The 14,680-nt window shown below is 37.6% G+C and overlaps 1 protein-coding gene across 1 annotated transcript; it reads right to left on the minus strand.

Annotated features, from left to right (window-relative positions):
* Window positions 1-2,514: 2,514 nt before the first annotated feature.
* gsdmea (gasdermin Ea) lies at window positions 2,515-14,043 on the minus strand. Its single transcript, XM_066675790.1, has 10 exons — window positions 13,923-14,043; window positions 12,158-12,388; window positions 11,180-11,372; window positions 7,408-7,582; window positions 6,704-6,824; window positions 6,480-6,617; window positions 5,377-5,504; window positions 4,904-5,258; window positions 4,402-4,475; window positions 2,515-3,328 (listed from the first exon to the last, which is right to left on the minus strand). Exons 2-10 carry the CDS (start codon window positions 12,363-12,365, stop codon window positions 3,104-3,106), a joined length of 1,617 nt encoding a protein of 538 aa, XP_066531887.1. The 5' UTR covers window positions 12,366-12,388; window positions 13,923-14,043; the 3' UTR covers window positions 2,515-3,103.
* Between the last annotated feature and the right edge of the window lie 637 nt (window positions 14,044-14,680).

A 14,680-nucleotide genomic window follows, 5' to 3' on the forward strand; every position in this document is an offset into this window, starting at 1 on the left:
TAAAAAAAATTTGCATTTATAAATGAAATGTTGTGAAAGTGTGAATCAGTACCTTCTCAAACGGCTTAAAATGTGCAAGAGCAAACCTTTTTAAGGTTCCAAATGTGACCGTGGAAGTTTTTGATTGCGGTGGAAAAAATTGACACATTCGCCTTCTCTGCTGCGTGTGCGAACCTCTTTTTGCAGTTACGGATTTAAGACCCTGTTTTGACGGCCAATTGATGGACCAATAGGAAAGCTTTAGCTGGACCAATCAGATCGCGAGATTTGTTTAACCAATCAGAACCTTGATTTGTTGCTGTCAGCCATAGCGCTTTTCCACAAAATGATCTCCGGTTCTGTTCCTGATTCTTGGAGCCTTGGTTCTTTCCAGTGAACCGCCGCTTTTCTACGGACAGCAGAGAAACGTAACCAAGAGCCGCGGCTCTGACCAACGTGCATGGCAGCGCGCCTAACTGCACCAGAGACAAATAAAAACGGGGCGTGTTCCTTTTTTTCCCCTATTATTTATTTATATGAAACGTTGTAAATGACCCTGCCAAGCTCCACTGGGTGATAACGCTGTATTTGAAGCTCTGAGCTCTTGGTTACGTTTCTCCGCTATTCACAAGGTCAGCAGGACGCCTCTGAACTCGGCCACAGCGTCCCCCACTCATGACGTATTCCTGGTCCCCCTCTAAACGTGTAGAAACGCGGCGGTTCACTGGAAAGGATCAGGATCAGGAACAGAACCAGTTCAAGAACCGGAGTTCTTTTGTTGGAATACCGCTACGGTTGACAACAACAAATAAGCGTTCTGATTGGTTAAACAAACCTCGCGATCTGATTGGTCCAGCTAAAGTTTTCCTATTGGTCCATCAATTGGCCGTCAAAACAGGGTCTTAAATACTGATTCACACATTCACGACATATGATTTACAAATGCAATTTTTTTTTTACACATTTGTGATTTTAAGTTATTATTGTTGTTGTCTTAAATTTGTGCATTTCAATACATTTGTGGATTTTAGTTTTATGTGTATGTAGTTGCTCAAACGCAGTTACAAAGTCCGTTGCATTTGTGAGTATTGTTTTACAAACTCAAAATCTTTTTGACCCTTTTTTGACTCCATACATATATTCCTGATTTATTATCTCAGGAGATGCATTTCAATAAATTAGAATATCATTAAAAAGCTTATTGTTTTCAGACATTTAATTCAAAAAGTGAAATCCATATTATACAGATTCATTACACAAAGAGTGATCTCATTCAACCAATCATTTCTATATTTTAATGTTAATGATTATAGCTTATAGTCATTGAAAACCCAACAGTCATTATCTCAGACAATTAGAATATTATATAAGACTAATTTAAAACATGATTTTAATACAGAAATGTTGGCCTACTGAAAAGTATGTACAGTATTCACTCAATACTTGGTCAGGGATCCTATTGCATGAATTACTGCATCAATGCGGCACAGCACGGAGGCGATCAGCCTGTGGCACCGCTGAGGTGTTATGGAAGTCCATGTTGCTTTGATAGTGGTCTTTGGCTCATCTTCATTGATGGGCCTGGTGTCTCTCATCTTTCTCTTGACAATACCCTATAGATTTTCTATGGGGTTTATGTCAGGCGAAAACGTATGTGGTGGCTCTTGAAGCACTGACCCCACTCCTTGTGAATCTCCCCTAGATTTTTGAATGGCCTTTCCTTGACAGTCCTTTCAAAGCTGTGATCCCTGTTGTGCATCATTTTCCCTTCCACTCAACTTTCCATTAATACTTCGATACAGCAGAAGGGTGTCAATGACAGCCTTCTGGACATCTGTCAAGTCAGCAGTCTTCCCCATGATTGTGTAGCCTACTGAACCAATCTAAGGAACCGTTTACAGGCTTAGGAAGTGTCTAAGGCTTTGCAAGTGTTTTGTGTTGATTATTCTAATTTTCTGAGATAATGACTTTTGGGTTTCATTAGCTGTAAGCTATAATCATCAACATTTAAAGAAATAAACACTTGAAATAGATCTCTCTTTTTTAAGTAATTTATGTGTTTTACTTTTTGAGTTGAATTACTGAAATAAATTAACTTTTTGATTATATTCTAATTTACTGAGAGCCACCTGTACAAGCAGTAGCTTATAGCTTAAATATAAACATTACAAACATCACACACATCTGAAAAGGCTTCATATTGTGAAACTCAGGATTTCAATTTGTCCTGTAATGTTGCTGTTTTGTAGGTATGAGGTGGACTATTTGAACTTTGTTTATTTTGGGGGAGACCTTTCAAGAATAAGGCCAAGCTAAAATTATAAAACATATAACAATGTAACTATGTAATAGTTATAAATATGCAAATATTTACACTTGCAAGAAAAAAAAATCATTTAAAGCCATGTAAATGTATCCAAAAATAAATCAGAGATGAGCAATTAGAAATAATGTAACTCTACATCATGATTGGATTTTACCATGATTTAGCTACTTTAGAGTAACTACATTCTGAGAACTAAACTGTGTTTTCCTTGAGAACAAGCACTGAAATATTACACAATATTAACAGCTTCAAATATATGCTTTAAAAGTAAGTTAAAAATACACTAAAATGTTGTGCATCTGATTTCTTTTTAACAGAATAATACTGCCTATATGTAGCCTACTGTTATAAATTATATAGGGGTTTATCGTGCTGTCCAAAAAAAAAAACATGCATCTCCAGTAACTTTACAGCAGATGGGAAAAGACTTCTTAACTTTCAATGGAAGTCAATTTAAAAAGATTTTATTCCAAATAACTTTGCATTATTTCTATTAGCTCATTCATCATTTCGTTTTCAAACAGTTTGACAGAGAGCTGCTGTGTTCAAATGATGTAGTAAACTAAAAATCCATAAAAATGGAGATGCATGTTGTTTCTTTGGACAGGGAGACAATGGACATTAATACATCAGACAACAGACAGTAATTCATGCCCTATGTTTTGAGTCCTTCTCTAGGAAAGCAGGTGCTTCCTTGCTACTTCCATGTCAGTGTGCATTCAGCCTGCAGAAAAGAAGCTGGAAATGTATTTAATTGTGCTTTAACATTGAAATAAAGTTAATTCCTAACATCTGCTTTTAGGCCTCGCTCAGGTACGCAAGGCCATGAATCACTATGCACAGCAGTAGAGGGAGGTGCTCATTGCTGCATTCCATCTCCATCCAGATCATCTTCTCTTTCTTCAGCATGATTTTGGAAGAACTGAACAGTTGTGTCACCTTCAGGAACACATCTTCGTTCTGCAGTGGAAATGGGAGACTGTCGATGGGAAGTGGCTCTGAGGCATCAGTCAGAAGATTCACCTGACCAAGCAGATCAGAATGTGTCTTAGTTAAAGCCTTAAAGCTGAAATCAAACGACAATTGCAAAAAAATAAATAAATGACCAAAACTACATATTAAATTACATAGAAGGATTGCTATGCTTCATGTCAGAAACCTAAATGACAACTTTACCTTAAAAAGAAAGTATGCAATCAACATTATTTGCAAGGTTTATTAGCAAAATGTACACATTTTCAGCTGTTTATGACAAACCAATCGAACAAGCCCAAAACATATAACAAGGGGTTTCTCCAAGATCAACATAAAATGACTACTGCAGGCTCAGAATTTCGATTGGTTTATTGCAAACAGCTAAACATTTGTACATTTTATTAATAAACAACTTGCGTTGGGGGACGAATTTTGATTGCAGATGTATATAACTTTTATTTTTGACAGAAGCATTTCACAGACTTACGTTTACTCTCGCATTTACTAAGCCATAATATTTAGCAGGTATTTAATTATTTAAAGTATTTAAAATATTTAAGTATTTAAAATATTTAATATTTTTCTTTATACCAAACTGTTACTGTTTAACCCAATATTTCACCCTCTAAGGCGACTATGATCCCTCAACCTGTAAATGTTCCACCTAGGAATGTAATCCTGAGTAAGAACTGTCTGACAGAGTTCGGATGACAAGAACCTTATAAAATAAGAACTGACAGTCCAGGTTTTGTAATTCAAGGTTCTGAGAGGAAATTTTAACTTGTCATGGCCAATCTAATTATGTGTTAGTTTCTGGAATTTATTAGTTATAAAACACATATTTTGTGTTTATAATGTGTGTGACATGATGGCCATGATGAAAGTCATGCAAATGTTTTATTGCATCACTTTTCTAAATATTGCACGTACATTCAAATTTTTTTTCTAATATCAAAAATTTGACCAAATAAATATTACAATTAATATCTGAGAACTCATTTATTCTCTAAATGAGAATCTGAATAAAATAGACAAAAAATATAAATAATTAAAACAATAAAAAAAAAACCTCTGAACTATTCATTAAACATAAAGGAATTTTAAAGTATTACGTGACTTACTAAATCATTTAAACCAATAAGTACTTCAGAAGAGCAGAGGCTTCCCAGCAAGGTGAGTCCATGACGGGTCAGTCCTAAGTACAAACACATAATAAATAATATGAATAATTAAAGAAAACAGGCCACATATATAAAGAAAAAAATCTAATAAAATTAATCAATTCATTTGTTTTCTGTAAACATTTTATCCTGTTGAGTGTCATGACGTGTCTGGGCACAGGCAGGAACAGACCCTGGATGGGGGCATCAGTCCATTACAGAGTATCACACTCTCATACAGTTACTCACACACTCAGACAATTTTGAATAGCCAATTAAGCCAATAGCCTTATACCAGCATGCATTTTTGGGCTGTGGGGGAATACCTGAGATCACAGAGACAAAGTGCCAGTGGCTCAAGGCAGGGTTTGAACCCACAGCCCCAGGACTTTGGATCTGTGCTGTACAAATCTCATGTAATTATGTACATAAATGCTAATAGCATAAGTTTAGGTCCACTTACCCTCAGCAGCAGTGACAAGCATGTGCATGGCAGTCAAGACTGCACGGGTGTGCTTCTTTGATTTCATGGAGGATCCATTTGGTTCTGTGCTTTTAGAGGAGGAGCCATTCATATAAACTGGCACTGATGACGTGTCAATGCCATTTACTCTGTTCTTACTGACAGGAGTTATATGAGCCCCATTCTTATGGGATAAGGAAGGCAAATATCCATTATGGCTGGTGGGTGTGGTAGACAGCTTATTTCTTGGAGACTGCAGAAGGTCTAGAAATTTGTCAATAAGTTTGTTTGGTCCATCATCATGAGAAAAGCAAGAAGTTTCACCAGTTCGTAATATAAAGCGCAAGTCTTCCAGCTGTGACCGGGGAGAGAGAATAGAAGAGAAGAGTGTGAATTTCAGGGCTCCTGCACACAAAATGCTACAAAAGCATCAAACCAATTGCCCACTTTGGGTGGTAAGGTTACTTTCTCACCTTGTCCTCCAAAGTTGGTAAAAGTCTGTGATCTAGTAGAATCTGGTGGAACAGCTGCAGAAGGGATGAGCGAGACTCGGCTGGTAAATGAGTCAGAACACGTAAACTAGCCTTTACATCTGATAGAGCTGAAGGAAAGAGAATATAAATACACATGGATGCACACATACAACATTCAAACAAACAAATAAAGCCACCTTCTTGTTTTTACACTCACTATCCATTTTATCAGATCCGCTGACCATGTGGGTAGTTTCTACTGATGTCCATTCATTGTTCTGCTCCATTTTGCTCCATTTACCAACATTTTCCATTTCTGCTCTGTTCTTCAATCGTTAGAACCACCCCAAGACCAACAGAGAGCAGGTATGATTTGTTGGTGGATCATTCTCAGCGCTGCTTTTACACTGATGTGGCAGTGATGTGTTGACGTGTGTTGCGCTGGTACGCGTGGATCAGACACAGCAGTTCTGCTGGAGTTATTAAACACCTCAGAAGCACTACTGAACTGGAATTAGTTCACCAACCAGAAATATCAAACCAACAGTGTTTGGCAGCCACTGATGAAGGACCAAAGGATGGCCAACACAAACAGCGCAGCAACAGATGGGCTACTGTCTTTGACTTTACATCTACAAGGTGTACTAATGATGTAGGTGTGTCTAATAGAGAGGGCAGTGAGTGGACAAGATGTTTAAAAACTCCAGCAGCACTGCTGTGTCTGATCCACTCATAACAGCGCAACACACACTAACACACCAACACCACATCACCACGTGTCACTGCAGTGCTGAGAATGATACACACCCCAAATCATACCTGTTCTGTGGTGGTCCTGTGGGGGACCTGACTATTGAAGAAAAAGGTAAAAGTGGGCTACAAAATGTGTGCAGAAAAACAGATCAAATAAAGGTGAGTGGAGTTAAGAAAATGGACAATGAATGTAGAATCAGGCCTGTTGTGATGGAGACAGACAATAAACTTGTTTTTTATGTAAAGCGGCAGGTGTTACTCAAGGTTTGAATAAAAGTATAAAAATATTGTTTTAAATAGAATGGCATATCTACAATATTTTATGGAATTGTCTTTTTACACAAATGTACCTTTCTTCAGGACACTCAGTGGTGAGCCTTTCTGTATTTTTGGCAGTGAAGATAAGCTGTCCACTTCATCTTCATTTTGAAGGGAGGGCTTAAGAATGTCATCATCTGACTCAAACCCATCAGAGAATGCAGAGAGTTCTGAACAAACACACAATACTGGTCAAAACAACATGTCCTGCAAGCATGCTTGTACTACTATTTTAAGCAGTGAGAACATCACTAACCACAGCTGCCATCACTTTTAATGTCCAGATTGATGACACTGTAGGCCATGACAGTCCCCTCAGGTATCCCAATGGAAACATTTGAATCAAATTGCAGACTGCCACTGTCTTTTAGACATACCTAAATATCACCAATGCAGAAGCACAGACAAATCAATGAAAACTATGTATATATCTGGTATATTTCTTATCCAATAAAAAAAAGCATTTACAGTCAATCTAATATTAGACTTCCAATAAGATAATGCTTAAGGCTACTCATGTGAACTTGCAACTCTATGTAGTGATTTCTATCTTGCTCTTTTTCCTGAACCACCCTTTGTCCTGCACATTCTCACATTTAATAGTTTTCCTACCCTCCATGTAGGTCTGTTGACCCAGGCACAATATTAGATTTTGCTCTGTTGTTCACATGAAACTTAATTCATTAGTTTTTGCAAGCAAATGGGATCGTAGTTTGTTTTTCTAATTTTGAAGGATCAGTTAGGCCTGGCCTTAAAGGTGCTGGCAGAAGTAAAGTTTAGGTCTCTTATAACTGTTTATAACTCGGCAGATCTGGAACATTCACTTTTACTCAGGATGGAGCTGGTAATGACCAAATTATATAGTTTAGATATTTTACAAAAGGGACAACATAAAAGTAGGTTAGCCAGTACTCCATTATCATAAGTATTAAGCTATGCTTCCACTATATTAAGACCTACCTCTGCAGGATAGATCCCCAAGGCTTGCAGAATGGTGCTACAGCTGGTTTCTTCCACACCACTGTATTCAATGGTGCACTCACAAGTGGTGAAAATCCGTTCAACCACTAAAGTGAAAGCCTTTTTAGATGTTTTCCATGTTTGCTGAATTAGTTTGTGGTCAAGGTTCATCTTCCTATAGGGCAGGGACCACAAAGATTACAGAATGAGCTTCAATATAAGCTCCAACAAATGTTTAAAATCAACATATGAAAACGTTGTACAAACAGCTCACAGTAAATAAAGTTATTGATCAAAAAAATTAAATACACAAACATTTATTTAGGTTCTACAGAAGTCTAATAGCTGGTAAAATATATTCAGTGAAAAACGTAGGAATTAGAACTCCGTATTCTATTTGTAAGGTGTAGGATAATATTTCATTTAAATGTTCAACAACAGGGTTATGAATACAGAAATGTTGTGGCTGCTAGCAAGAAGAGAATGAGCTGGGCCCTATGTGAAGCTCTAATGAATTGGCATAGGATGTTTTACAGTTAATCTTGTATGATTATACCATAGGGTTATTATACTAGAAAGGGAGTATTGGTTACTTGCTCAGCTGTGCCATTGTGTTAACAAGTGAGGTGTAAATATTTTTATTATTATTATTATTATTATTATTATTATTTTTCTGTGTGGGCTTTTATTTTTAAAAAGTGCTTTACTGAACCTTGCAGAGTTTAATACAGTTCAGATTGTTGAGTCAAAATGTAAAAAAAATTTGCATACACTCCTACAAAAACGCAGAGCTCAAAGCACATTTTCATACAATTTAAGCTCCCATTCGAATAGGTATAAGGTTCGTAGTTAAAGTCTAGCTATACATAACATATTTATTGGATAGTTTTGCATAATTTTTATTTAGAACTCTTTCACCGATCTGCATTGGGTGCTTACAAAGATCTCTTAGTTTAAGCGTTAAGTACACAGTTAATAAATTAGTTACATTTTAATTTAGACATTATTTAGACATAATTTAAATTATTAATGAAATATAATTGTAATAAATGCTGTGCAACGGTAATGCTGGCAGCCACTGAAATATTTTTTATTATATGCATATTTTTTTCTTTTTCTTTCAGTGGGTTAGTGGTGCTTCCCTGATTTCATTTCAACTTTCAGTTGTGAACAATAAATTCATAGTGAACCATCAGTCAAGTGCCAAGCCATCACTCTAATGAGGAGTTGTACATGAAGTAATACAGCGTAAAGTTGTCATGAACTGTCCATGTAATCCACATTTACTTATTACAGTTTTTCATTTATTTACTATTCACTTTAATCACTTCCTTTCAATGTGTGGGACAGCAAGTGGCAAATGCTAGTAAAGAAAGCTATCATAATTTGGTTATTATAACTGACAACTAAGAAAGTTCGAATATTGTGAAAAAGTTATATTGAAGACACCTGGTGCCACTCTCTAATCAGCTAATAACTCAAAACACCTGCAAAGGCCTTTAAATGGTCTCTCAGTCTAGTTCTGTAGGCTACACAATCACGGGGAAGGCTGCTGACTTCATAGTTGTCCAAAAGATGACCATTGACACCTTACACAAGCAGGACAAGGCACAACAGGTCATTGTAAAGAGGCTGAGCTCTGTGTCCAAGCACATTAATAGAGAGGCGAAGGGAAGGAAAAGATGTGGTAGGAAAAAGTGTAAGCAATAGGGATAACCACACCCTGGAAAGGATTGTGAAACAAAACCAATTAAAAAATGTGGGTAGATTCACAAAGACTGGACGGCAGCTGGAGTCAGTGCTTCAAGAACCACCACGCACAGATGTATGCAAGACATGGGTTTCAGCTGTCGCATTCCTTGTGTCAAGCCACTCTTGAAAAGAGACAGCGTCAGAAGTGTCTCACCTGGGCTAAAGACAAAAAGGACTGGACTGCTGCTGAGTGAATGTTCTCTGATGAAAGTAAATTTTGCATTTCCTTTGGAAATCAAGGTCCCAGAGTCTGGAGGAAGAGGGGAGAGGCACAGAATCCACGTTGCTTGAGGTCCGGTGTAAAGTTTCCACAGTCAGTGATGGTTTGGGGTGCCATGTCATCTGCTAGTGTTGGTCCACTGTGTTTTCTGATGTCCAAGGTCAATGCAGCTGTCTACCAGGAAGTTTTAGAGCACTTCATGCTTCCTGCTGCTGACCAACTTAATGGAGATGCAGATTTCATTTTCCAATAGGACTTGGCACATGCACACGCTGCCAAAGCTACCAGTACCTGGTTTAAGGACCATGGTCTCCCTGTTCTTAATTGGCCAGCAAACTCGCCTGACCTTAACCCCATAGAAAATCTATAGGATATTGTGAAGAGGAAGATGCAATATGCCAGACCCAATGATGCAGAAGAGCTGAAGGCCACTATCAGAGCAACCTGGGCTCTCATAACACCTGAGCAGTGCCACAGACTGATCCACTCCATGCCACACCGCATTGCTGCAGTAATTCAGAAAAAGGAGTCTCAACTAAGTATCGAGTGCTGTACATGTCCATACTTTTCAGGTTCATACTTTTCAGTTGGCCAGAATTTCTAAAAATCCTTTTTGTATTGGTCTTAAGTAATATTCTAATGGGTGGCATGCTGGTGCAGCAGGTAGTGTCGCAGTCACACAGCTCCAGGGGCCTGGAGGTTGTGGGTTTGAATCCCGCTCCGGGTGACTGTCTGTGAGGAGTTGGTGTGTTCTCTCTGTGTCCGCATGGGTTTCCTTCGGGTGCTACGGTTTCCTCCCAAGGTCCAAAAACACACGTTGGTAGGTGGACTGGCGACTCAAAAGTGTCCGTAGGTGTGAATGTGTGTGTGTCTGTGTTGCCCTGTGAAGGACTGGCGCCCCCTCCAGGGTGTGTTCCTGCCTTGTGCCCGATGATTCCAGGTAGGCTCTGGACCCACCGCGACCCTGAACTGGATAAGCGGTTACAGATAATGAATGAATGAATTAATAATATTCTAATTTTCTGAGAAACTGAATTTGGGGTTTTCATTAGTTGTCAGTTATAATCATCAAATTAAAAGAAAAAAAAAACTTTTTTATCAGTCTGTGTGTAATGAATGAGTATAATATACAGGTTTCACATTTTGAATTGAATTACTGAAATAAATCAACTTTTTAATAATATTCTAATTTTATGACCAGCACCTGTAAATATCAAAAGTATCTGCTCTTTTTATAACTTCTTATGGTTTATCGCAAGATGTAGCCACAGTTAACACTAGAAAGGCTACATTGAATTCGGCAAGAACAGCTTGAAATGTTAGAAGAGCTCTTAGAGAAAGTATTATATGACAGTGACATCAACATAACTACTTTTAGCCAACCAAATGTCTCAGAATTTGTGGAATATTCTTGACTGGTCATTATTTGACTCCAATAACCAGTCATTTAATTTAGTAAAGACAAGGCTGCAATCCCCTAAAACAAGTAACTGAAATACGTGACAATTTGGCTGGGCAGTGAGCAACCACAGGTGTTATCCAGTTTGAATGATGTCTGTAAGTTGCAAATGCCAAGTTTTAACAGCTATAATGGTTCACTTCACTATAAATCTGATATACTGCACCTTAAAGACATGATTAAATTTTAAATTCAATGAGCTTAAATCAGAGCCAGAACTTTGGTAATATAGGGACTGCACTTGTCCTGTTATTTTTGCATTTTTACTAAGGTTTTTTACTGCTAGGTATGCGCCTCCAAAGACATTAACATATAACTTTTGCATGTTTTGTTTTTCTGACCTGCTTTTGGAGTCCTCAAGGAGGCTCTGCATGTTCACATTTTCTTTACGAAGCTTCCCAAAACATGAAGAAAGCTTGGATGCACCATGACCCTTTGCTTGCATATTAATTCCAACTATCCCAGCATCCATTGATCCAGCAACAGTGCTTTCATGCTTCGCTTTGTAATTTAGGAACTCAGTTTCTTCCAGCACTGTTAAATATAGAAACAAAAACAAACTCAGAAATAAAATACAAGACATCCCATTATTGGAAATTCATCACATTATTACTAATTCCAGAAAAGTGATTAATAGAGCATTCATAAGATTTATCTCTGGACCATTTACTCAAATTAGGTCAATGCATAAATACATTGTTCCATTATAAAAAGGCTGAAATGGACTTAAAGGAATGAAGTCTGCGACTTCCTGAAGCATGTGAATGTAACAGGGTTATTCATATAAATAATTTCTGTTGACTTTTTCCAGCTATCTTTACAGATGTATGACAGCAAAACTCACAGTGTGGAAGACACTGAAACAATGCTAAGGCTTTGTAAGTTTGTTGTGGGAATAATTTTCATCATTACCTGGCAGAATGTTAAGTGAGTTACTACAAAAGTTGACCACAAGCCTAAGTCTAATTCACTAACTTAAATCTGTCTGACTCCCATGACTGATGGAAGTGTGGTAATATTCTTAATCTTAATATTCTAAATCAACAAAAAATCGCACCAAAGATCAGTTTACATTAACAATGGTCAGCCAGTGAACACTACCATAAACAGCATAATACTTGTCCAGCATAATACTTGTCCACAATTATATTGGCACATCATTTTTCATTTGATAAAGTACAGTGATGTAACATCTTAAAAGCGGTGGATGGAATAACATTTTATTACAGTGAGCTACGTGTGTGCCAGGTCATGTCATTCATGTTCATTTTAACTTGAGCTAGCAGAAAGAACTTTATTAGAAGGTGTGTTTTAAGCACCTGGTTGAATGGGATCCCCCTGTAACAGGTGATTCAGGGTGAAAGTTGTGGGTCTGTATTTTGTTTTCTGCCAGAACCACACTCCTGGACGCTTCATAACCACACTCAGTGGCTTCAAACTTTTTGAATCGTTCACTCTGGAAACTGCAATTAGAACTCCATCACGGTCAATCTGCTGAACCAGCCGGTGTGTGGCCTTCTCAAACATCTTCCCCAACACACAAAGATAACCTATGAAATATACGGAGAGACTTTTTTTTAATAGTTTATATGTTTTCAGGTTTATTACAAGCCAGTGCTACAATACACATCATTTCATGCTGTGGTGATGAAACAAATATGTACTTGCATTGTTTCTGCTATTTAATTCACAGAAAAAGTCCTGAAAGAGCAAAGATAACGTCACGTTCTGTGGGGGTAATTCCCTTATCTGAGGAAATTAGTTTCATTTCCTCTTTACCATGCTATATGGAAAAAATAAATAAATAAAAAAAAGCCCTCCACCAGTGGGCAACCATATTCATGGAAAAGCATATTTACAGTCAGTCTTATTTGAGCTTGCTAATTTAATCTTGCTTGTCAACAAAACGGGTTTTAGTTTCTAAGAAAGAGATGTGGTAAGAGTGCACAGAGAAAATGTGTGAAAGGAAATGGGTTAAAATGTAGGTAACATGCTCTAAAAATCTTAACACTGTGCAAACCACACATCTAACGACAGAAATGGATAAATGAGTCAATCTGAAACAACTGTCTGTTGGTATTGTAATGAAAAAGCAGCCTACTGTTCTAATGGCTTATGGTCAAAGTCCAAAACCCCCGAAGTTCCCCTTGCCTCTTCCTGGCATTTAACTTTACTAACAGCCAGAAGATCAAATTTTGCACTGAAGTTGTGTAACTCCTTAGCATCTGTTTAATGGGTGAATGCTATAACTTGGTATTTGATGTATTTAAGGGTGATTCAGGAGCACAGGTATGATGATATTTAGCAGGTTTCTGTTTAACTCAAAAGCAGTAGAAGCTACAGGCTGTTCAGCAATGAGAAACATTAATATACAGGTGATTAACAGACCAGAAGGTAATAAATGTTTTCATTCCTTTATAATCAAAGTAAAATTTGTTGTACTCCAAACCCCAGGACCCTGGAGCTGTGTGACAGCAACATGACCTGTTGCGCCACTTTGCCACCCCTTTTTGACATTTTGTCTGTTAATAAAAATAAAAGAAAATGATAAATATAAAAAATAAGTGGTGTGAGCACAAAAAGTTAGGAAATAAATGTGAATTAAACAAATCTCCCTCCTTACAAATAGGGACAGCCACATGAGTGTCAGAAATCTTACTTTACAGGGATATTATGAAAAAATAAATAAATACTTTTCAGTGCAACTGCTCATTAATTTGAGGTTTAAAAAACTCCAGTGGCAGTGCTGGGTCTGATCCACCTGATCTGATTAACAATGCAGCACACACTAACACACCTTCATCAGTCAGCATCACTGCAGCACTGAGAAGGATCCCCCACCCAAATGATACCTGTTCTGTGGAGGTCCTTATCATTGAAGAGCAGGGTTAAATTGGGATAAGAAAGTATTAAAGTACGCAGAGCAACCGAAAGACTTCATTCTGTAACTGTAGAATTACAAAGTGCATCTGTATGGTCAGGTCAGTGCAGCTGAGAGACAAGTGTATTATGGCTGACCTGCATGTTTGTGTGTGTATGTATATATATATATATATATATATGCTTATTAATGTGTAGTTTTACCTCAGTGACAGCTGTTGTGCTGGTTTGAATGTGGACAACTGGTCGCAGCTCCTCGGTTGATTGAGAACCGAAAAACACAAGACGGAAGCGCCGCTCTTCTGACAGATTCACTTTCTCCGACGGTGAGAGCGGTCTTATCTGCTTTACGAGCGACTCTCTCTTCCTTGGAGCTGATCGAGAACGACATGTGACAGGGTAAAGGAGACATGCCCCTCCCATATACATGTCAATCACACAGGGGCGGGGACAAGAGCAGTCATCCTCTTCAGCCATTGCTTATTTGAAGTTTTTCATACCCCCCCCCCCCCCCCCCACCCTTCAACTCTCAGTTTTTTTTTTCACAGAAATAAGAACAAAACAGTAAGAAGCATTAAATGTGTTCTTAAAAAAAAAAAAAAAAAAACACTTTTGGCAAGTTGATTCAGTCCACAGCAAGCACCATATAAAACATCTGAGTACCATGGCAAATGCAAGGGAAATTAAGTGGAACAAATTGAAATTGGTGTAAAAAAAACACATTAATGATCCCCAAGTAAATCTACATTGACTACTGTTACGACCTCAAAATGCATAAGTAGAAATATAAGGCTGTACATAAAAATATAGTAAAAAATCTATAATAATAATAATTAATAATAATAATAATTAGAAAAAAGAAAGAAAAAAAGAGGCCAACACCATCCCAACCACCAGACCAAGACAGATTCAATTTAAATGGCAGAATGATGTTTTTTTTTTTTCCTTTTACCCTTTTGATA

The sequence above is a fragment of the Hoplias malabaricus genome, chromosome 6 (assembly GCF_029633855.1).
Source record: "Hoplias malabaricus isolate fHopMal1 chromosome 6, fHopMal1.hap1, whole genome shotgun sequence".
Lineage (NCBI taxonomy): Eukaryota > Metazoa > Chordata > Actinopteri > Characiformes > Erythrinidae > Hoplias > Hoplias malabaricus.